Source organism: Paroedura picta, chromosome 11 (genome assembly GCF_049243985.1).
Source record: "Paroedura picta isolate Pp20150507F chromosome 11, Ppicta_v3.0, whole genome shotgun sequence".
NCBI classification, from domain to species: Eukaryota; Metazoa; Chordata; class Lepidosauria; order Squamata; family Gekkonidae; genus Paroedura; species Paroedura picta.
Genome location: NC_135379.1, coordinates 27,296,320 through 27,320,776, shown reverse-complemented (window position 1 = coordinate 27,320,776; position 24,457 = coordinate 27,296,320). Strand labels below are relative to the sequence as shown.

At 43.7% G+C, this 24,457-nt stretch overlaps 1 protein-coding gene across 6 annotated transcripts; it reads left to right on the top strand.

Annotated features, from left to right (window-relative positions):
- The first annotated feature begins 1,977 nt into the window (after positions 1-1,977).
- TMEM196 (transmembrane protein 196) lies at positions 1,978-21,197 on the top strand. Of its 6 annotated transcripts, none has more exons than XM_077303830.1 (6): positions 1,978-2,917; positions 13,567-13,623; positions 14,661-14,915; positions 17,488-17,561; positions 19,328-19,409; positions 20,490-21,197. In XM_077303830.1, the coding sequence occupies exons 1-6, from the start codon at positions 2,768-2,770 to the stop codon at positions 20,550-20,552; spliced, it is 681 nt and encodes a 226-aa protein (XP_077159945.1). In that variant the 5' UTR covers positions 1,978-2,767; the 3' UTR covers positions 20,553-21,197. The 6 variants fall into 6 exon arrangements, with proteins under 6 accessions (XP_077159945.1, XP_077159944.1, XP_077159943.1 ...); XM_077303829.1 differs by having other exon boundaries at positions 1,978-2,929; XM_077303828.1 differs by having other exon boundaries at positions 1,978-2,935; positions 19,331-19,409.
- The last annotated feature ends 3,260 nt before the right edge of the window (positions 21,198-24,457 follow it).

The following is a 24,457-nucleotide window of genomic DNA, read 5'->3' as shown; positions in this document are numbered from 1 at the left end:
AATAAAGTCCTTCTTAAGGTTATGAACAAAAGCCAGCTTGAAATTCATGATATTCATTTCTAAGCAAATAGATGTAGGATCAAAGTAACAGTCTGGGCTTGCCAGCAATTCGCTAAGACTGCCACTGGAGAGTTGCAGAGGTACACTTGTGATATGAAATAAAACAGGAGTCCAGTGGCACTGGAGACTAGCTAGAGTTATCCCAGCATAAGTTTTCATGAATCAGAGCTCACTTTGATCTGATGGACACGATCGCTACTTTTGAGTATTCAGATTCCTCCTTCAGGAGATTGCTTCAGTGCTTATGAGGCCCCTAACAAATACTTCTGAATTATATCCTTATCACGTTTTTTTTTTCTTCACAGTCCCTTCCACACTGCAGGAGATTATGGCACAAATGATCAGATTGGTGCTGATAAGGCAAAGATACTGAAAAGTGATCCTTAAAAATGATGCTATTGAACTAGAGGAAAAAGAAATCACCTTGTGACTGTTTTGAACTGAGAGGGAAGGATAGAAATAACTTACATGATGAATACAAAAATTCCTCTGTTGGGATCTGGATTATTCTAGAAGCCTTGACTTGGAACATTTTGCTGTGATTCTTCACTTGACCTCCCCTCTAGAACCTACATCTGTAACCTATATAAAATGCGGTTGAAGTTGTGGGAGGATAGGTGGCCCAGAATTTCAAGTTCCATCACAATCACCACAAAACGCCCCTGCTAAAATCTGCAGTCATGCAAAGAACACCACTCCACTCCACTCCACTCTCCCACCCCAAGGGCCTAGTGCCTGTTGTATTCCTGAATGCAATGGGCTTTGCCCTAGTGAGAAGCATAAGAAGAAGGCCATGGGGAGGGCAACACTTTCTGACTGTTCATGTTAGCATATTAACAATTCTTACTGAGGAGGTAAATCTGAGTGGGCTGCCCCTCAATTTTTTATAATTAAAGGACTTCAAAACACTATACATCTGGAAAAGTGGCCTGCCACAGAGAAAGCAGGCTCCTGGAACACCTTTCCCTTGTATGTGTGCACAAAAAGGCACTGCTTTTTGTTTTGTTTTTTGCTTTGTCTCCTGTCAGCTCTTTCATATCCCTCATGCGTTTGCACTGTTTTTCATGCATTTGTGCCAGCACTGGGGGGTGCGGTGGGGAAGGCACTGGTAGAAGGCACCATGGTCTCTTTCCCCCACCCCAAATTGTGCCCTTATATTTTCAGTAAAGTAGAGCTGGGCACAGGCCAATGAACCTTCTTTGGAATTCTTTGATTCTGAGGGTAAAGCAGATTGGCCACACTGTTATCCTGGAATATCCACAGGCAACAAAGGGAATCAGGACTCAGTATGTCCCAGGCAAAGAAAACACTCAATAATGCCTACACATGAATGTGGCCTGAGTAAGATGGACTCAAGTCTATGAAGAAATTGTAAAGAAATCACATTGTTAATATCACTGTTGGTCTTAGACAATGACCACTGGGACAAAAGAGCACACACCCAAATTAACATAAAACTGTGGGGTTTGTGAACAGTGAGGGACCGAGCTCCCTGCTGGAGAAATGACTTCAGAAATGGTCTCTAACTACGTCAAAGGAGCAATGATAAATGCAGGGTTTGGCACTGTCCCCATGCAGATTGCACAGATTGGCCACAGTGATTCAGAGCAGCGGACACTTGTGACTAGCTCCATCTGGAAGTGGCCCAAGAAAAGCCAGACTTCCCCCCACCCAATCTTTTAAATAATGTCTCTGCCCAAACCTTTCTGCTATTCTCCTTTAAAGAGCTCCAACGTCAGATTTGTTAGTATCAGGATGAGATCATGTCCCCTTTTATTAACGTGCGGTGGGGCGTGCGAATCTGTCTCTCCCCCAAAGATTTATGTAACCCCAAAGCTCGTGTCCTGTTCTTCATCAAGCACTACTCGGGACCAAGAAAGGGATTCTCACACTTGCTCTGTGGCATCTTTCCCTAAGGAACGCGTGCAAAGGACCCGTGGCTTGCATGCTGGAGACAGAAACAAACGTGCTCGATCTCCGGGGCTGAGGTTGGTTTCCCCTTCGTCTCTGAGGCTCAGCGGCTGTGGAGTCTCTTGCCTGAATGCTGAGTCCAGAATGACTCATGCCCAACTCTTTTTGGGGCTGGGCTTTCCCCTTTTTGTGTCCCCTCCCTTCAGCCGACTCTCGGCGAGGTCATTCCAATGAGAGCGAAGGAAGCGATCAGACAAGGTCGGCTCTCTCTCTCTCCCTCCTAGCAGAAGACACCAGCTCTGTAGGAAAGGAACGTGCCGCTGAATCGAATCTGTCTTTGCTAGGCCGGAGGACACAGAAGCAGCATCGTCAGAAAGGCGCTCGCGGAACTGGATCGATGCCGCCGCTTCGGAGGAGCGCCGTGTGATCAGCAAGTGTCTGGAGGAGACGCTCCGAGAGCGCGTGGAAAAGGCTCGGAGGAGGGATTCAGCACCTCGGACAGCTCTCCGCGGAGCCGCTGTGAGCCCGAATCTGCGTGGTGGCGGCGACGCGCGCACTGTCTGCTGGGCTCCCCAGGCGTCCAGGGCCGGGCCGGGCCGGGCGGGAGGGACCCAGCGCCGGACTCCTTCGCCGGACTCGCGCGGGCTCTCCTCGGAGCGAGACGCGGTACTCTCCGCCTGGGGCCGCCGGCCTTTCTCTCGCGGCTGCCGAAGAAGAGACCAAAGTTGGCGTTCGGCGGCGGCGGCGGATGCTTGGCTTTGGGAGCTGATCGGGTCGGAACGATGACCGAGCCAAGATGTGCACCAGCAGCCACATCATCGGCAGCCTCCTGGTGCTCTCCGTGCTGGAGATAGGGCTGGGGGTCTCCAGCGTGGCCGTGGGGGCGGTCAGCTTCAGCCTGGTCCTTGCGGAGCCTCAGCCGCCTCAGCTGGGAGACTCTTCTCCGGTATGGAGCGGGGTGTGTGTACGTTAGCCATTTCACTCTCTCTTTAACTCTTGACGGTGCTGATGTTCGGTCTGTGCTAATTCCAGTTCGTTCGCGCAACCCCCGCCCTCCCATGCTTTCTACTCTAGTGTGCATGCTTTTGTGCATTATTGAGGTGCATGATCTAGGGTGTCATCTGCTCCCTCTCCTCCCCCGAAGTCTTTTAGGGCAAAATCTTGAACTTTACTTGAATCCCTCTCCATCTCATATAACCCAACCCAACCCCCCCCCCCCCCCATGCACACACCTTCCGTGACTCCAAATAGCAGAACACTGGGAGTCATGTGCTTTGCAAGCCTGAAGTCTACCAGGTGGGTCAGGAGAATTCTTCCCCACACCCCACTCCGTGCACACCATGCCAGATGGTGGTCTAAAGATAGAAAGGCTGGTTTCACGTATTCTCAAGGGCACGGCTGCAGAGGGCATTTATTTATTTATTTATTTATTTTAAAGAGAGGGAAACTGAAGTGAATTTGTGAAGCATGACATCCCTTTTCTTGTCATCAGGAGCAACTGTATCTGCTAGTCAGGATTAGATTTAAAATGTGGACAGACTCTTTTGATGTCCAAGAATGTTCATTTCTCATTCTGTCATCCTCTTGCATCATTTAACTGACATATTTCATGACTGCAAATCAAATATCTTGAGACTGATGACATTTTAACATTCCTTTTAATAGATGGTTCATTGAACTTACATGATACAAATTTCCATTGGAATCCTTGAGTTGCCCTTATGATCCTTGCAAGGCACTCTAGACATGAAATGCTTTCTTAGGATCTCAGTCCTATTTCTTTCACTGGATTTTCTTGACACTTACATAGTCCAGCCCTGAGAAAATTAAGCTTAATTCTCACTGACAGGGATGAGATTTCTCAGTTGTCTGTTACTGGATTTATTTCTAGACAACTTTTTGGAATTTGTCCCATGTGGCTGAGGCTGTGATGAACAGTCATTGTCAATCCAGGTACTCTGGAGTGGCAGCTGTCCCTTCAGTTGAAAACAATGGGACAAGTGGATAGGTGCGTTCGGTTTGAGCATGTATATGCATTAAATCTTGAAATGTAAGGTACTTGTCTCTACAGTGGCTCAGTACTAGTTCAAACTTTATCAGAAAGAAAGGACATTTATGAGGTTTTATGATCTTCTTTGCCTCCCTTTTAAACCAATAGTTGAAAATATAATACTGAAAATATGTATACATGCCTAATTCCTCTAATTTTGAATTCAATGATTGCACAGACTTTTGTTTAAATTTCTGATTTGTACATTTGTTTATATTTTGACATTCATGAAATCTGAAAAAACAGAAAAATCAGGGGGGGGGCAGCATCCAAAATACCTATAGATGATTTTGATTGGGCACTTTTTCACCTTCTCAGCACAAGTGTTTGTGGGTATGTATGTGAAGCAGAATAGCTTTCAGAGTGATAGTTAAACCTTTGGCTGGTAGTTCAGAAGACAGAGAGTTGAGGATAACTGGCTGCTAGCTACATGTAGTTGATAGTATTCTTCCCTCTCCCGGAATACAGAACCCAAAGGCATCCAATGCAGCTGGTGGAAAGTAGAAACAGGATGGACAAGGAAATACTTCTTGACATAGCAAGTGATTAAAATTGGAATTTGTTGTTGCAGGATGTAGAAATGGTAACAGGCATTACAGAGGGATTTGATAACTAAAGGAAGATAGGTCTATTGTTGGCTACGAGGCCTGGTCACTAAAGGGAACCTCCACATTCAAAGGCACTCAGCCTCCGAATGCCAGGGTCAGGAGGCATCATTGGGGGAAGGCCTTGTTCTCTGTATGTTGGTCCTTCAGAGGAACTGGTTGGCTGCTGTGTGAGACAGGGTACTGAACTAGATGGACCACTGGTCTGATCCTCTAGCGCAGGGGTAGTCAACCTGTGGTCCTCCAGATGTCCATGGACTACAAAGCATTTGCTGGCAGGGGCTCATGGGAATTGTAGTCCATGGACATCTGGAGGACCACAGGTTGACTACCCCTGCTCTAGCGCTCTTCCTATGTTCTTATGGATGCAAACAAATACTGTTCTATAGGAGTTGCACTCAGCACTCGCCAAGTTGTATTGGTGTTATAGCAGAGAACAGAAGTGTGTGAGTATCTTGCACTGATCTATTTTTCTGGGCATTCATGTCAGTTGTCTACATATCCATCTACGTGTATTTATAATTGTATTTGTCATCTAGAATGTAGCCTAGAACAGAGATCCTAAGCATAATGCCAAGTCACCTATTTTCTGGCACCCACTCACTTCTTTTTCAAAGGAAACAGTCACTTTTGGCCCTCCTTTTCACTGGTGGAGGAAGTAGTTTAGAAGAGATCAGGAGGCACTCCAGTCTAGGGGGATACCTTCCATTTCCTCTATCATGATGAGATGCTTACTTGGAACCTCCTAACATTCTGAGAATCCTTCCAATGTGTTCTACATTTGGAAGTCTCCTCAATGGCTTTTGCAATTACTCATCAATGGCCCAACATGTTTCTAAAAATTACTGTTTGGGGGGCAGTTGCATTATGAACTTACCCGATTAATGGCTTCAAAGCAATGTAAGCTTGGACTATGGATATGTAAGTCTCCTTAACTATGTTTTATGCATATTTATTCTGAGATTTGCCCCACTGACTTATTGGGATTTTCTTCCAAGTAGAAATACTTGAGATGACGACACAGCAGACTTAAACCAAAGACTTTGTCCTAACTGTTGTAGTTTGAAATACAGTAAAAGAAAGAGATGAAGGAGAGCGGGATGAAACAAGCTGCCAAACTTCTGAAGAGCACACCCATCACAGGAAAGCACTATCCGTATGCACACTTCCTAAAATAACAGAACACGGAAATGTAATTAAAGGCCTTTGACCTATTTCTGCCTTTAAATAGCTGCAGCTAGATAGAAGCCCAGTTTCACACATAAGGGGCTAAAGGGAAGGTTACTATGGAAACCTTAACTCTGAATATCTTATTCCGGGTTGATTTAAATCACACACACATTCCACGTATTGCCTCCTCACTAGCCACATGTACCTTTATTAAGTAACCATGTTAAATATTTTTATTGCTGTAAGATGATTAAGATTCACAACAGCCAACATAATGCATTCAGAGTTAGCACATTACAAATCCAATCCTTATATTATTTTGGCACATGCAAGGCCCAGTTATCTAAACCAAGAGTTTACCTTTGAGGTCTGGATTGGCTTTGGGGTCTCACCTTTCACCAAAGTTTATTTTATTTATCATATATGGTGTGTCTGGTGTGACCAGGAGATCTGAGGATTGTCTGGCAGCCAAGCAATGGATGTTCAGAAGTTTTTTGCCATTGCCTGCCTCTGTGTCATGACCCCTAGTGTTCCTTGGAGGAACTCCATCCAAGTCTTGAAGGTCTCCCATTCAAATGCTACTCAGGGTTGGCCTTCGTTAGCTTCTGAGATCTGATGGGATTTGGCTTGCTTGGGCTATCCAGGTCAGGGCACTATAGTTCTGAAAAGGGAGTTCACCATGAGTTTACTGTGCAATTCTGGCATCAGAATTGTAACTGCCCTGTAAACATAAAAACAACTCAAAGATGATGATTTGGGGTTTTGTGAATAACAGGCAACTTGTTTACAATTGGAAACAGACTGTGAGACAGATATTTTGCAGATATTGTGATGAACAAATCAACAGAGGTATCACATCAAAATTGCGAGATGTCATAGTCCAACTGTATACCACATTGGTCAGACTGCATCTGGAGTAATGTATGCAGTTCTGCAGGCCTCACTTCTAAAAGGAAGTGGACAAAACCGAGAGGGTGCAACGGAGAGCAACAAGGATGATCCATGGCCTGGGGACCAAGCCCTATGAGGAAAGACTGAAAGACTTGGGAATGTTCAACCTGAAGAAGAGGAGGTTGGGAGGTGATATGATTGCTCTCTTTAGATTTTTGAAAGGTTGTCACTTGGGGGGGGGGGCAGGGAATGGTTCCAACTGGCAGCAAAGGATAGGATCTCTAGTAATGGCTTTAAACTAAGTGTAGAATGGTATTGGCTAGATAGCAGGAGGAAAAAATTAAGTCAGAGTAATTCAGCAGTTGAATCAGCTGCCTAAAGAGGTCCCTCTTGTTGGCAGGCTTCAAGCAGCAGCTGGACAGATACTTATCATGGATGCTTCAGGCTGATCCTGCACTGAGTAGGGGGTTGACTAGATGGCCTGTATGGCCACTTCCAACTCTATGATTTATCAAGCTTTCTGTGCTACTGAGGGGACTAAGAGTTTGAAAAAATAAATAATTGATATCTCATAGGAACTTTTGGTATACGAATCACTTCAATTGTTTTTATCCTCAGTGTGGACACAAAGGGGCTTATAACATTGTTTTTCCTGCTCCATTTTATCCCCAAAAATAACAGCATTGATATGTAGGTTAGGTGGAGAGAAGTAACTGGCCCATGTTATGCAGTGATTTTCCATGGTAGAGTGATCTATTAGAAACTGGGACTCCCAAATTCTAGTCTGACATTTGAACCACTACACTGTGCTGACATTCTGTCAAGAATAACATGATTTGGACAACTTTTTGTGCTTTGATAAGGGTTGGCAGCATTTAGAAACATTAGTTGAATCTACAGGACAACACCAGTTCAATACAGGTATTGAAGACAGGTATTTTCCCAGGTACCTACTACCTGAGATCCCTTAACTGGAGATGCCAAGGACAGAACTGGGAATTTTCTCTTAGCAAACCACACACCATTCCACAGAACTATGCTCCAGTATGCTGTGGAGACACAGATAATAGCTGTTTAGTGTCAACTTTCAACTGCCCACATTAATGGTGGTGAAAAGTGCTGTCAAATCACAGCTGACTTATGATGAGCTATGGAGGTTTTCAAGGCAAGAAAAAATCAGAGGTGCTTGCTATCACCTGCCTCTGTGTATCAACCCAGGGCCTCCTTTGTGGTCTCACATCCAAATATTAACCAGAGCTGACCCTGCATAGCTTCTGAGATTTGACAAGATCAGGCTGGCCTGACCATCCAGGTCAGAATAAGACATTAAGAGTTCCAACTCAGCGAGATTCCACAGACTCTTTCTAGGTCCAGCAAAGCTCCTTGGAATGGGGTTAGGGATGGGCACAAACCTATCCATTCTTGTTCAGTTTAGGGTTCAGAGTAATTCCAAATGAAACCCCAAACCAAAATGACCCAAACTGGCCAGTTGGGACCTCCTTTCTCCTGGCTGTGGCTTGCTGTGACCAGGAGAAAGGGGGGAATAACCCATCCATTTTGCTTCACCTTGCTTCAAAGTGTGTAGGAGAGGAAGCAAAACGGACCTGGTAAATAGTTCACAGCTATTTAAACATACCGTATTTGCCGATGTATAAGACGATTGGGCGTATAAGATGACCCCCCAACGTTTCCACTCAAAATATAGAGCTTGTTACATTACATTACAGTACTATGGGCCACTATGGGCAGCTATGTCTATCCCAACTGAAGTGCACCCGGCATATAGGACGACCTCCCCACTTGGAGGCATGTTTTTCAGGGGGGAAAAGTAGTCTTATACGCCAGCAAATACTGTAATAATGGGTGAACCCAACAGGCTGGTTAGATTTAGATGGCTCACAGCCATTTCACCGGTTGGTTTTGCTTCTCCTTGTTTCCATGGAGCCATTTCAGCTTATCAGAGTGGGCATAGCCATTTGCCATTAGGCTGAAATGGCTGTGAGCTATTTTACCTATCTGTTCAATTCCCCTCACTTTAAAGTAAGGGGAACAAAATGGATGAGTTAAATGTCTCACATCCATTTAAACCTAACAACTGATGGATGGACCCACCCTAGTATCATAGAAAGAATCATAGATTCATAGAGTTGGAAGGTACCTCCTGGGTTATCTAGTCCAGCCCACTGCACTATGCATGACATTCACAACCCTATCACTTATCCACTGTAATCTGCCACCACCTTGAACCTTCAGCTTAGGTTTAAACAGTCAAACCAAACTGGACAAAGGTCTGGTAAATGTTTGGGAAAGCTGTCTTCCCCAAACATCAGCTCGGGGGCTATGAACCAGGCCAAGTTTGTACTGATATTTGGCTTGTGAACCTGTTCATGCACATCCCTATATGGGGCAATGGCAAATGTGCCTCTGTGATCTTTCCAGGATTCAAGTCAGAATACTCCTTATCTTTAACAGCAAAGAATGAGAGAAGAGGAAACATGCTCTGGCCTTCTGATACTGCCCTTTTGAGGTAAAAATTCTGGATGGTTCTCAGTATATTAGAGAATGGATGCTAGGAAGGCAACACACACACACACACACATTGAAAGGCAAGTCTAACCACATTGCTACAGCTGAAGATCAACCTGATAGAACTTGCCTCTTTTTTCCCCATTGGTTTGTGAATGTGCCTGTTGTCTCAGCCATGAAACAAGCTAACGTGTTAAAATGTTGCAGACTCTGATGTCCATGAATACAGCCATTCCATTCTTAATGTTTTCTGCTTGTATGGCTCATCATGGTAATCGAGTGTGAACTGCAATTAGATTCTTGAGGTAAACAGAAACACAGTGAGATATTTTTTTTGAAAATTCACTATTCAAAGGGAATGAGCTAGTTCTCCATAGAAACAGCACAGCCAATCATAGGAGCATGCGGAACACACAGTGTTAACAGGATGACAACATGAATACAAATAGCTGCTACACACAAACATACCCAAAATACAGAGGAATACAAAATCCCATGGAAAGCATAAAGAAAAAGGCCTAATGCTATTGAAAACTCACCGCCACCAAACTGGATCATGTACATCACATACAACATTGCTGACGGACCGATTGTCTCTTTCTTCAGTATTTAATTTCTCAAACGAGGTGTTATGGAGCAGGAGATTGCCTTGACTATACTCTTGCATCTGGGAGCTCTTTAATTTAACAGGTGTGGAAGGAAGGCTGTAATGAACTACCTGCTATTGGAGAGTCACACTATATAATCCTGTCTTCACTTGACATGTTTCAGGCTAAGTAAGCCCTGGCAATGAAAATAAATTCTGGGGTTGAGTCCTAGTGAACTCTGGTTTGGGTTAAGTCTAGGCTTTTCCCCATGGCTACAGTTGGAGTTGGCTTTGGGATGTTGTTGTTTTTTCAAAAGCTTATATGGAATTATTTAATTGCACCATTAGAAATAAGTATATAAGGAAATCAATCCAATGGTTTTTTCTTTTTGTTTCAATTACATCAGTACAACTGCACCCTTACTATGGGATGAAATCCTCAGGATTGCACTCCTTGCCCAAAGAAACCCTCTTTCCCATTTCAGACACAAAGGGCCCTGTGGAGAAATGCCCTTCACTCTAGAGATCACATTTATATTCCAATATTTGGATCTGTGCTCTGTCTGTGTACTGTAACCCAGCTTCCAAGTTCATAGTTGTCACAAAGGAAAGGTAAGGGGGATGAGTCATCAGTCCACCAATGCAAATGGATCTGGCTGGAGTGAGACTGAAGATTTACTGGCTAACCCCTGCTGCATCGTCACACCTAACAGAATCTGAGGAAGCCATGATACTGGCGTGTCTCTCTGTGAGTCAGGAATATCAGGACTGACCCCAGAGAGACATTCTCGGGACATGAGGAAGAAGTTCCCTTGCTCTTCCTCTTACACTGCCTCTTGGCCCTAGCTAAGAAGGGCTAAGCTTTTACAAAGGGTCTCCCTCTTGGCCAGATGTTGAGAAGTCTTGGGCTCTGAGAACTGAAGTAACAGGTGGTTTTAAATGCTGCAACTTCAGGAGGTACTGGCCTATCCCAATTTAGCATTGTTCAGGTATGTATAGGGTTAAGGTTTAGAGGACTCTGTGTTTTCATCATTTATTTTTTAAAAGTCTCGCTCAACCTGAAACTCATAGGCAGATTCCACACAGGTGGAAAAGGCTGGAAGGGCGGTCATATGGCAGTGGGGCTAATCCTCACTTTCACATGGCAGGGTGGGCCTCTCTCAGGTCCCCCACATCTTAAGCCCCCATTGCCCCACTTTAAAGGGGCCAACAGGGCCTAGCCCAGCAGTGGCCAGTGTGGATGCAGGAGAGCCGGGCCTCCTCCCCACCCTATGGAAGCCTGGAGGGGACAGAAAATGGCCCACTTGGCCCTGCAGGCAATTTGTTTTGTAGGGAGATGGGAGTGCGTGAGAACCATCCTGCAATCCCTCCCCCCCCCCCACTGTCCCCTCCCCCCCGGGTGGCAGAACCGTTTCACCCTGGCTGCATCCATTAGGACGCACAAATCCAGGGCAGACTGGGTCCACTGCCAAAACATGCCCCTCATGCACTGGCAGCAGCCTGGAGTGATGCCACTGGTGCGGAATTGACCATACAGACCACTTGTACCTTTTGTATTCATTTTTTTTTGTCAGCAAGGCGTGCTTCCACTCTTTCAAATATGTCCAAACCAGAGCATTTCCCATATTTATAAATGGGTGCTATTTGGTTAGATCCTCATTGGTGATTTTTTACCTACCATTTCTATTACTATACTGCTTCTATTGTAACCTGGGCCTCTGGTGGAATCCTTATGTAAGCCACTTAATCAATTTAGGAGTGGAAGGATGGCTCAATGGTAGAGCATCTGCTTGGTATGCAGAAGGCTCCCTGCTCAGTCCCTGGCCTCTCTAACTAAAAGGAGGAAACAAGTGGTGAGGAGGAAGACTACTGCCAGAGACGCCGACTCTGAGATCTGCTACCTGTAACAGAAGATGACACTGACCTTGTTGGCCTGACTCTGTATAAGGTAGCTTCATTTATCTTCATGTATCATTGGGGGACACAACGGGAAAGTGAGTAACATAGAATAAGATGGAGAATAAAGCCAAGGGCACCAACAGAACTGTTAACTTGGCAGATTGGCATTTCTGTCACTTCTACAGAAATGTCTGATGACTCATTTCTGAAATTAGTTGAGAGCGAGCGAGAATGCCATTCTCATTTAGGGTAACTGTCAAAACAGAAGCAGCCATTTTTCATTCTCAAAATTTGTCTCTCACCAGTTCTTTCTGTAACTGTAGAATTAGGTTCGGACAAAGCTGATCTTGTCCAAATCTGGACGCAGATGCATGACAGCCACTTTCCCATGGCATAGTCCCATGTGGCATGCATTATTCACACTCAGCACTTCATTTTCTCTTTTAAAAACCCTGTTGCACTGATGCACCGTGGGACTCTACCCACCATCTTCTTCCCTGTCACCAAGGGATGCCTTCAAGAAATTTGACACACGCACAAAGCATCTACAGAGTTCCAGTTGTGCAGTCAGACTCTCTAACCATGCATACAAGGCCTACATTGTCATAGTCTGTGTGTGTACAGCATTTTCCACAAAGTATGCAAACGGTAGGCTGGTGGCATGCTCCTGCATCTCCTTCTAGTCATGCTGATTGCCTATAAGCATACAGGCTTGATGTCTTTCCTAGAAATTTCTTTCATATCCACTACTTGCAGCCAGAGTCTGTGCTATTTACTCATAAAGTCTACTACACCCAATATGACTTAGGGACACTCAACACATGATGTTGAGAAATCCATGATTTTATTCTAGAATGTAATTTAGTCACAAAAAGGAGCTGTGGGGAGCGGGAAGGATAATACAGACAAGGGCCAAGGCACTGTGGGAGGGATTGACTCTTCCCTCTTCTTCCAGCACCATTTCCTGAATCCACAAAGGCATGCCAGGCTACTTTAAGCCCCAAGTGGGAAAAATAGAGGCACCATATGGCTACCTGAGTCAGCTTTGACATTGTTTTGAAATTCGATTTGATAGATCCAATCAACCACTTCAAGGCTATATAAAGTTTCCATGTTTGGGTTTGGTTACGGTTACGCTTGAAGCAGAATCAACCCTTTTAGAAAACAATGAGTTCTGATGAATCCCCCCAGTTTTAAATGGTGGCTTCTGAGTCAATCCAGTCTTCAAATGTAACTACTGAAGGAGGGAAGAGAGCTTTCTATGGAGGTGATATGTGGATGTTATGAGGTTTAATTGTTCAAACCATGCAGACATGGAAATTTGGATGCCCAGTTTTCGAAATTTAATTTTCTTTTTTTTTTCACTGAATGTTTTAGATTCTGAAGTGAAGCACTCAGTTGACTTTATCATGTTGCTACAAATATTTATGACAAACATTGTCCCTGGTGCCTTGCCCAGGCCACTGGCTTTCAAACGCCTTCTTGCGAGGGAGAGGAGACTCTGGCACTCTGAGCTGTTTGGAGGAAGGCCAGGATGGACAGACAAAGATTATTTGATTGCAAATATAAATAAATGTTCTAGAATGGTTAATATTTAAAATTTCACAGGAATGGCCTAGCAGAGGAACGGACTTAAGAAAAAAGGCAATAGGAAGTCACAAAGCTAGTAACACGCCCTTTCTGTGTTTCCTTAATTATGCACTATAGATAAATTGCTTTCCCTTGAAAGAGTCACTTTATAATCCAGAAACAGATATATTTGAAACAATGAACAATCCTATTATTGCTTGCATTGCTTTATAATACAGCGGGGTTTAACCTATTGATCCAGACCTTTTGCTATAAAACAATTTCTCTTCTCTTTACAGTTTCTGCTTTGTGGAGCATGTGGAATACTGTGTGCCAAAAAAAAATCAGGACTTGTCGTAAGTTTTCACATGATTTGAAATACGTCATCAGTGGGGGAAATGCAAACTGTCAAGCATTCTGAATTCTTTACTGCTAGAGCATCCCAATTTGCCTTCACAGTGGGGCAGGGCATTCATTTCACCCTAGCATACCTCACAGTGAGTTCAGGAAATGGACAGGGCAGGCTATGCAGTCTGCACCGGTCCCATCATAGTGCCTTTTGGCCATGGGGAACAGTGAGGAACCAATTTAGAATGAACACAAATGACACATCCTGTCCACAAGTAGTGAAAGTAGTCCACATTCTAATGAAAGAATTCACCTTCTGCCAATCAACACATAGTTTTTATTTGGCAGCCCCTCCAAGAAAGGATCTGTCAGTGACTTCCAGCATTGAAACAATCCCATTAAATGGATTTTTGCAAGCTAGGGGAGTCTCTAATCATACTTGTCTTCCCAGTTCAAGCCAAACACTTATTTGGAATCTTGGCTGATAGAATTATGGGAGAAGACTACACCATATTTAGAACTTCATGTGTGAATCAGCTGTTCTTGGGTGGCCTTGGCTTGGTTTCTACAGGTGCCTGCCCAAGTGACCAAGCTACAGAGATCTACCTGAGGTGGCCTTCTGTGGTGACCAGGTGAACAGAGTAGCTGACAGTTCAACATAATGCATAGTACCTACTTTTTAAACATTGTTCATACATGTTCAACATCTCTGACGTTTCTCCTCCAGATAACATTGAGAGCCAGTTGGGTGTAGTGGTTAGGAGTGTGGACTTCTAATCTGGCATGCCGGGTTCGATTCTGCACTCCCCCACATGCAACCAGCTGGGTGACCTTGGGCTTGCCATGGCACTAATAGAACTGTTCTGACCGAGCAGTGATATCAGGGCTCTCTCAGCCTCACCCACCCCACAGGGTGTCTGTTGTGGGGAGAGGAAAGGGAAGGCGACTGTAAGCCGCTTTGAGCCTCCTTCGGGTAGGGAAAAGCGGCATATAAGAACCAACTCTTCTTCTTCTTCAAATGTACTCAATTCTTGTCTCCTACCAGATGATCCTTTTCTCAGCCTGCTGTATCTGTGGACTCATTGGGGGAATATTAAACTTTCAGTTCCTTCGCGCACTGAGCAAGAAATCCTCCACTCTCTATTCCTTGCACGTTACATCCATGTCCCTGGCATGCATTGGGATTGGGGGCTGCACCCTTTCTTCATGGCTCACTTGCCGGCTTGCCAGCTATGAGCAAAGGCGAATGTTTTCAGAAAGAGAGCATTCACTGCATCACTCCCACGAAATGGCTGACAAGGTAAGTTGGGAATATGTCCTGATTTATTGTGTTTCTCCCCAAACAACTCAGGGTGCTAATATATTCCAGTGGCAGTTGGGGAATTCAATTTTGAGATATAACTGGGAAATGAAATACCGCTCTGCTGTATGTGTTCCATTCTGTTATAGAAAGCTATTTTTAGGAACTAGATCTTTTTACAGTACACCCATTTCAACAAAATACATCCATTATCTGCATTGTTCCATTGTATGACTTCTCTAAGTGCTTTGCCACTTAATACAGAGTTTCATAAAGAAGGAAGGGCTGTTTAATTAATGGGCCTCATTGCATGAAAATTATTGAATTCCTTTCTGTCTCCTGCTAAACTGTTTGCAAATCAGGAACATATCCATAGAGTTAAATTATACAGAAAGTCAAGTCACACAATCTATTATCTATTGTTGGACTGTGCAACTTCACACTGCAAGCAGAGGATTAGGGGGTAGGCAATATTTTTTCATTTTTTGCTTCATTTCATTTCTATACATTTTAGGGTTTTTTACTTTATTATATATCATTCATTCATTTTTCCTCATTGGTTTTAATGGGGGACAGATTTCAAAAGGAAACACAAAAGCTGTAATGTCATGCTTTCCATCCAGGTTGGGTGAAATGTTCAGGGACTGGTAAAAGGCAAAGATAAAGGTATCCTCTGTGCAAGCCGAGTCATGTCTGACCCTTGGGATGACGCCCTCTAGCGTTTTCATGGCAGACTCAATTGCCAGTGCCTTCCCCAATCATTACCGTTTTATTACCATACTCATTTTACCGACCTCAGAAGGATGGAAGGCTGAGTCAACCTTTAGCCGGCTGCTGGCACTGAACTCCCAGCCTCATGGGCAGAGTTTTCAGACTTCATGTCTGCTGCCTTACCACTCTGCGCCACAAGAGGCTCTTCGGGGACTGGACCTCTTGCCAAATTAAACTTTCACTGCCAAATCCCATTTTTTTACACAGTGCTTGTCTTTTATGGACAATATTGGGTTGAAGCTCTCCGGAACTGTAAGCCAGTGAAAGGCAATTGAAGCTTCTCATTAGCAGGGGTAAGACCATCACCTGCCAAACAAATCCTGACCCTTTCTGGCTTATTCAGCCTTGCCAGGATAGGACTCACTTTACCAGAGTTAGGCTCATTAATACATGTCTGCTGGAAGGAAATGTTCTCATTAAAGAGATGGCCGTGAAACCTTTATTGAAAATCCATCTCTAGCAAGAGATCAATCAGCCAGTTATAGGACAGTTTCAAATTTGCCTGAATACTTGTGCCTGGGTCAGGGCATATTTCCTCTACTGATCCTGTTAGACCCAATTGGTTGCCTTTATATGGAGGCTCATTCCATTCTATTTCATTGATTGGAAAGTGGGAGTATAGATACAGGACTCCAATCATTTTGGCCTTTTAAACAAAGAGCATTTCCATCAGAGACACAGAATCAGTCGCATGGCCTATTAAGTATAGTGTTCTGCAAGGCTACATACCCATTTTGTTTAACATCTACTATGGGCAGCTTAGTGAGATAATCCAGAGGCATCAATATGCTGATGACATTCTACTCCATATTTCATCAATTTTACAGGGTTCAGCCAATAGGAACATGATGTCTTGGGTTACGGCAATTGCATTACCTATTGATTTGTTTCTAGGTTCAGTCTAAAGTACTTACCTAAAAAAACTCTTTACAATTTAAGGCCTTCATACCTCACCTGGTATGAGCCTATACTCCCCTTTCAGTCTGCACATCATACCCTGATAAGTGCCTGTTTCTCAAGACTAGTTGGAACTTTGGAATAAATCAGGCCTTCCTGCTGCTGCTCCTGGAGGCTGGGCATCAGTCTCCACCCTTTCCTAGCTTTTAGAAAGGCTGTGGAGTATGAGTTTGGGGGGCAAATAAATGTCCTCTCCAGAAAGCTGGCACACTTGTACTGTGAACAGAGGAATGCATCTGGAGCATCCAGAAGGCAGGTAAGAGAACAGACAATCAGGGTGTGGCCCTCATTTGTTACTCTAAGAAAGGCAGGCAGCATGGCAGAATATATACTGAGATTTGCAGTTTTGTAACCATAAAAGAATAGGCAAAGGTACACGACATGCACAGAAACCAGAGCAGGGTAATATATATCAAGAAGTATCTGGGGTTTGTTTTCCTATTTGCATTAACAACAGTAACAATTTGGGCATTTTTGTGTGTGGGGGGGGGGATCCATTAGACTATTAAAAAATGCACAGGGCTAGTACAGATTCAAAATAGGTTAATGCCCTTCCTGTAGCCACTAGATAAATTAGCTTCTCAGGGAGAAGATTCCATCAATATTTCTTCCCTGACACAGCAAATTTGAATGTAGGATGTTTGTAAGCGGTGGGATCATTGAAATATCTGATCCAAGTCTTCTCAATGTCCAACAATGCTCAGTCCAAGATAGACCTATTGCTAATTTTTTAGTTTACAACGAAGTCCTCTTGATATGTTTGGATACTGATGTAGCATCATGCATATGCATATGTTTCTGGTTCTATGTTTCTGGTTATTCATAACTGTTATATTTATAATAGAGATTGAGGGGGATTGAAATAACCGACCTGCCCAGCTGCCCGGTGATTCCCCCGACACCAGAGTTGCCTCCCAGGTATGCTGAATGCTAGGGAGTGACAATGTTCTTATGTTGTCATCCTAAAAAGTTCTGCTTTTCAGACAAATATATAATCAGAAATTGGTCAATGATTTGAGCACACCCCAGAAACCTTCCTTTGTGAATGGCATTTAGAACTATACAATTAGGTGCTAACTAGGGGTATACAAAAACAAACAAACATGGCATTTTTTTGTGTTTGGGCACACTGAAACCAAAAAATATTGATATTTCCTGATATTCTCAAATCCCAATACTGGTATGGTACTCAGACTTGGTAAATATTTGAGAATACTCCATTGTAGCCTGTGGAGACCATTATATTCATTGGTCTACATAGGAACTCAATCTGAGGATATCTGGGGCTCTAGGAACTATGTGGGGCTGTGTTTTGAGGTAGAGGCACCAAATTTGCAGCGTAGCAGCTGGTATCGCTCCTCAACACCCTCCCCCCAAGTTTGAAAAACATAACATCAAGGAGTCCAAGTCTATATGCTTCCAAAGAAGGTGCCCCCATCCTCCATTGTTTCCAATGGAGGGGGGGAAAGACATTTAAACTTTAAAATTAACATGGTCCCTTTAAAATTTAAATGCCTTTTGCAAGCCACAGAAGCACAAGTGAATTCTGAAGGCATTTAAAGTGTCTGCCCTCCCTTTAAATGCCTTCTCCAAGTGAAGAGTTCACTCCAAAGGCATTTAAAGGAACTGAGAGCCCTTAAATGCAAGCTAATTGTGGCTATTTAGTGGTCCCAAAATTTTGGGGGTGTTTTTTCCCCACTTGAATTAACTGAATGCACACTGCTAGTGTTAACATTTGGAAGTTTGTTTTTCAGTTTAAATATTGCTTCAAGTTGGAGTTATCCAAATGGTTTCTGTTGGATGTGGTCATGATCTAAAGTTACATCTTCTTTATTAGCTCTTTCATGCCTTAGAAACACTGGTCAGATTCAAGCATTCCCATGTTCCCCTGAGGAAAGCATAGTGGAAAGGTATTCTCAGATCTCAGTGCATAAATTAAATTATGGCTGTGGTGTCATGAATAACAATAACAATTCATTAATAACTGAATGGGGAGTACAATTCAAATAATTATATTTATGCCCATGATTAATGAAAACAATCTGAGAATGTAAAACTCACTAGCCAACAAAAGCAGTAAAACATTAGATTGAACTTTTCTTACCATCCTTAATTTGTCCATCCTCATAGTATTCATGTGAGGTAGGCTATTAGGAGTTTGTTTACATAATTTGATCATGAAATAACCCTTTTCAATCTTACTTCAACCCTGGATTTGTTTTAATAATGAGAAGGCATACCTGAAGCTGAAGCACGGATGAATAATCAGGAACCTTTTTCCTTCCAGTGGTTTAGTGTGGTAATGAACTAAAAAATAGTCGGTATCCGGAGATGGTGGTACCCATGAGAAGAACAAAATTTTTATAATCTGAAATTGATCCAAGGAAGAGCATAAGGGTGTCAGGTTAAAATATTCTAGTAGAATCCTTAGAATTAGAAATAAAGCAGGGGAAATGTCTGATCTTCTGGAAGAGTCCTGAATGTCCAGCTACGGCTACACCTTCTGTTATCTCCCTTGCTGTTTCTTTAATTATGTAAACAAGCTCTACAATTACAATTTTACAAATGGGAAATGTAAACTGAGATTGTGATTTGGTGGCCAAATAATTCCTTAGTCCTCTTCCAATATTTGTTTGACTGCATGACACTGGCTTTCATAGGCAACATCTCACTTTGTTTCCCAGCAGACGAGTATCTTCTTCACCAAACCCCCACTTCAGTCGACATTATCTGGCACCTTTTCTGGAAATCCTAGCCGAGACCAAGGTAGAAGTGCTCACTGAAACTGAACTGCCATTTCTTTCATGATTCAAACATAGACCCAATATCTTCCTGAAGACATCTAAAATGGCAGGGCTAGGAGTAGACTTGCAAGGAAGAGCTGCTTAGGGAAATCATTTCTAGAGTTGCTTGTAGTAGGTGAAGGCTTTTCATTAGCTATATTGCCTGTACTCAAGAATAATCTGGTGCTGAGGAACATCAGTGGGTGAAAGAGCCGCAGAGGGCTAGATGCTGTGTAGCTGCATGAAGTAATCAGGGAAGAGATCCCAGCAGAAGTAGGAATGAGAGCCCAGCTTTGAGATGAGATCCATGTAGGTAAGCAGCGGCAACCTGTCGTAACCTGGAGAGAATCTGCAGCATTAAGACCACTGTGAAGGAAAAGTTACAGGGGAGGAATGCAAGGAAAGACTAGCTAAGTCTTGACAAGACATAGAGGCACCTCCCTGGCCACCCAAACCTTAAGGTTTGGCAAAGGGCTGTTAGGGGATGGTCTAGTTTAACATTCTGACTGCATGCTGGAATGGTTAAGGTTGGCACTGGTACAGAAGATTCTGCTGCTCTTGTAAAAGAGTATCAGTTTGTGCCTGGAGGATGTTCACCAACAGAGCTCTTCCAATCACAATTTATGATAACCAGCATCGCATCATAGAGTATGTATCTAAATATTTAGACTGGGATGAGCACTTTGGCATGCTTCGGCTGCCTTGGTGATCACTGAAGCCAGAGGGATCTAGCACCACAGCACGGAGGGGAGGCGCCAGTGGTGGCACCCCAGCTTGCACCTCTCCCCTCTCCACTGCAGCGCTGGCTGCCTCGGGCTTCGGTGATCGCTGAGGTGATCTGCATTCAGCTTATCAAGGCTTTCCCCTGTAGATGACTAAACTGTTGCCATAGAGCCCCTCACATCAGGGTGGTTATTGCATGTGCATGTGCATGGGGGACATTTCTCAAAAGGAAAGTGAGAATGAGCTGAATCCAGTCTGCAGACCTTACAATGCTTAAACCTTCCAATTGGCTACGTATGAATGAGACATGAATTTTAATTAATGATTTCAATTCTTACAGGAAATGACAGACAACATGAGCAATGGAGGACCACATTTAATTTATAATGGAAAAGCATACTGAATGATTCACTATGTTCACGGGACAACTATTTTCAGGATTCTCTTTACAGGGAAAACAAGTAGATGCCAACAACTTTGAATAAAGGCATGGAAACAAATGTCCACTTTGATCTGCAACAATTTCACAGTTTTCAAAATGGCACAGTGGCATCCCCATTCAGTTGGTTTCTTGGATTTCCTCTTCTATATGCCAGAGATATATTTTACTGCGTATTTGGAAGATAAGTGGAAATGATCACTTCCCTAATTTTTTTTTGGTCCAAATAATTTTTCATAGATCTTTGGAACTATTGAAAACTGACTTTGTGGACTATTTCTCTCTTGTTGATTTTTAAAAACTCTCGGCCTGCACAGGGAAATGGAGAGGGTTCAAAAATGCTGGATTGCACAATGGTAGGAATGAAAGCCTTGCCTTTCACATGCAGAGACTAATGAATGAATTCTGAGCATGCCACAACCACACTGATGTCTTTGTTTTGAAAGACAGAATGCTTTAAGGATGCCATAAGTCAAAACTTGAATAATGCCTTGCTGTAAAGAGCCTGTAAATATTTAAAAAAGAAACTGTAAATATTTCCAATTTGTGAAGTATATTTCATAACGTTCATAAAAGATGTCAAATAAAATCAAACCTTCAAAAATGTAATGACTTCTCTTGTTATCATGTTAGATCAGTATGGGAAATGTTCCTTAAACACCTTGATTCTAGCTGGCCTATCCCCTCTCTGTGGGGGCTGATAGGATACTTATCGATCCTGTCTTCATTACATGAGACTCCCAAAATAGAGAAGTAAACAAAATACAAAAAAGTCTGCACAATATAGTATCATTAATCAAACCAAAATATCTTATAATTATTTAATAACAGCCATGTTGCTGTCCTGAGCAGATTACCTGTCAATGCGGAGAAGGACTTCCAGTCCATGACACTACAACCCACCTTTTGAACTCATTTAAAGACAATGGTCATGGGTATGCTGCTTAGGACTGCACTGCTGTCCTCACACTCCTGCTACCTGTCTAGGGTCATTTATACATCTCTGTGGCACTGTACACGTTGCTCAGGGAGTTGGATTCCCAGGAGTTCACTCTGCTAACACTGCACTCTTCTGGTGCAAGGAGAGTCTTGCAACAGGGAAAGGTTCTGATTAAGTGCCTGGACCCGGAGGATTCAACCTGAATATGAAACAGATTGAAGGGAAGTCAAGGGTACTGATTTGACAAATGTGACCCCTGGCTCAAAAGTATCACATAAAACTTAAAATGAAGATGAGGAGGTCCAGTCTAGACAAGATAATCTCACATTACATTTTGACATCGTTATAATCATTGCTAACATGTTTATACCCTTGTGATTAAGAAAGACAGACAGAGGAGGTTTTTATACCCCACTTTTCTCTACCCAAAGGAGTCTCAAAGTGGCTTACAATGGCCTTTCCTTCTTCTACTCACAACAGACACCGTACGAGTTAGTTGGGACAGAGAGAGTTCTGAGAGAACTGTGACTGGCCCAAGGTCATCCAGCAGGCTTCCTGTGGAGGAGTGGGGAATCAAACACAACTCTCCAGATTAGACGCAGCTGTTACTAACTACTACACCAGGGTTTTGTGAAACCCTGGGGTTTCTGGACAGCCCTGGAAAGGTTTTCTGAATGAGGGAATTAATTAATTTTAATATCTTTTTCAAATTTGTTAAACATTTATTGAGTGACATGACCACCCACTCCTCCCCAAATGGCCAACAATGGACCTTGATGGAGTGGGAAGGGGGGGAGCCCCGGGCAGGTGCTTCACAGCTATGCTTCCTGATCATATTTTGCATGGTTGCGCCACTTCTGGGGTTTCTCTACTGAACTATGTTTCAGGGGATTCTCAATGGTAAAAAAGTTGAGAACTTCTGAGAAAGTGGGGAGTATTAATTGAGTTGCTTTGTGAGAGACAGAGTTTGTGGGTGAATAGATGCTTGTAGCCTGCTGGAGAGTGATATTTTTGTCTGGGTCTGTTGAGGTCTTTTGTTTGATCTGTTGCTCACTGAGCACAGCCTGTTTGCCTGGGGCTGATTGCCTCAGAACCATGCTCTCCAGGGCGGTACTCTGCCAAAGCACGCCAACAATTCTGACCCAGTACAAAGCTTTGGGAACATGTTTGAGGAAAGAGCGACTGATTGGCTCCCTCCTCGCCATCCCTACAACTGCTCCATCAATCTAATTCCTGGAGAACTGCTGCCTTCTGGGCATGAGCCACCATAAGCCAGTGTGCCAAGAGTGGTGGGTAATAAATCAAATAATAATAATAATAATAATAATAATAATAATAATAATAATAATAATAATAATAATGTATTCCTCATCTGAATCAGAGCATGTGGCCCTCCACCAATTCCTAACAAAAATTTGGGGTGCAGATTTATCTGGCTGTTTATCTACATTTTTTCTTCCTCTACCCATATTAGAAATTGAGGGCATCCAATGAAGCTGATGGGCAATAGATTCAGGACTGACAAAAGAAAATACCTTAAACAGAGTCTGTTTAAAATGTGTGTTTTAATGCTGCCAGAGACATAGTGATGACCACAGGAACAAATAGCTTTGAAAGGGGATTAGATAGATCAGGGGTAGTCAAACTGCAAAGAGCCTCTTGTGGCGCAGAGTGGTAAGGCAGCCGTCTGAAAGCTTTGCCCATAAGGCTGGGAGTTCAATCCCAGCAGCCGGCTCAAGGTTGACTCAGCCTTCCATCCTTCCGAGGTCGGTAAAATGAGTACCCAGCTTGCTGGGGGGTAAACGGTCATGACTGGGGAAGGCACTGGCAAACCACCCCGTATTGAGTCTGCCATGAAAACGCTAGAGGGCGTCACCCCAAGGGTCAGACATGACTTGGTGCTTGCACAGGGGATACCTTTACTTTTAGTCAAACTGCGGCCCTCCAGAGGTCCATGGACTACAATTCCCAGAAGCCCCTGCCAGCGAATGCTGGCAGGGGCTTCTGGGAATTGTAGTCCATGGACCTCTGGAGGGCCACAGTTTGACTACCCCTGAGATAGATTAATGACGGATAAGTCTCTCAATGGCTATGGTGACCGACGGGAGTCTCCACATTCAGAGGCACTGCTCTATGGGTCTGACCTAGCAGGGCTCTTCTTATGCTCTTATGCTGTCCTCATTCATTTCAACTGCATAAAAAATAGGGAAGGAATGAGTTGTGCAAAGGCTTCAGAGAGGAAGTAGGCTTTTGAGAAGGGATTGGGGAGATGTAAGAGAAGCCCATCATGCATATTTTCTGGGAGACACTTCTAGGCAAAGGAAGTGGGAAGGAAGAGAGGAACTGCCTGAGGAGGACAGATGGCTGAGCAGATGCTGGAGCTAGAGAACCAAAAGTCATAGTTAGAAATATATTAGGGGATGGGATTGGAGAAGGGAAAGATCATGGTAGCTGAAGATGAGGGCAAGGTATAAGATACAGGAGTGGCAGGTAACTTATGGAAGGGTTCATGGCAGGACATTACATGGCCAGAATGATGAGAGTGGTAAATTATTTTGCCACTTTAAGGTAAAGGTAAAGGTATCCCCTGTGCAAGCACCAAGTCATGTCTGACCCTTGGGGTGACGCTCTCTAGCGTTTTCATGGCAGACTCAATACGGGGTGGTTTGCCAGTGCCTTCCCCAGTCATTACCGTTTACCCCCCAGCAGCAAGCTGGGTACTCATTTTACCGACCTCGGAAGGATGGAAGGCTGAGTCAACCTCGAGCCGGCTGCTGGGATTGAACTCCCAGCCTCATGGGTAAAGCTTTCAGACGGCTGCCTTACCACTCTGCGCCACAAGAGGCTCTTTTGCCACTTTAGCTGCCAAGAAATCAAAGATACCAGGGAATTTTCTACCTGGAATGGCATGGTTGCCACTGTCATTGTG

Coding starts and splice junctions, on each gene's coding strand:
- TMEM196 (XM_077303827.1), top strand. CDS start 2,768: ATGTGCACCAGCAGCCACATCATCGGCAGCCTCCTGGTGCTCTCCGTG. Junction 17,562..19,327: donor ACACCAGAGTTGCCTCCCAG/GTATGCTGAATG, acceptor TTTGTTTCCCAG/CAGACGAGTATCTTCTTCAC. Junction 19,410..20,489: donor AAATCCTAGCCGAGACCAAG/GTAGAAGTGCTC, acceptor CAATTCTTACAG/GAAATGACAGACAACATGAG.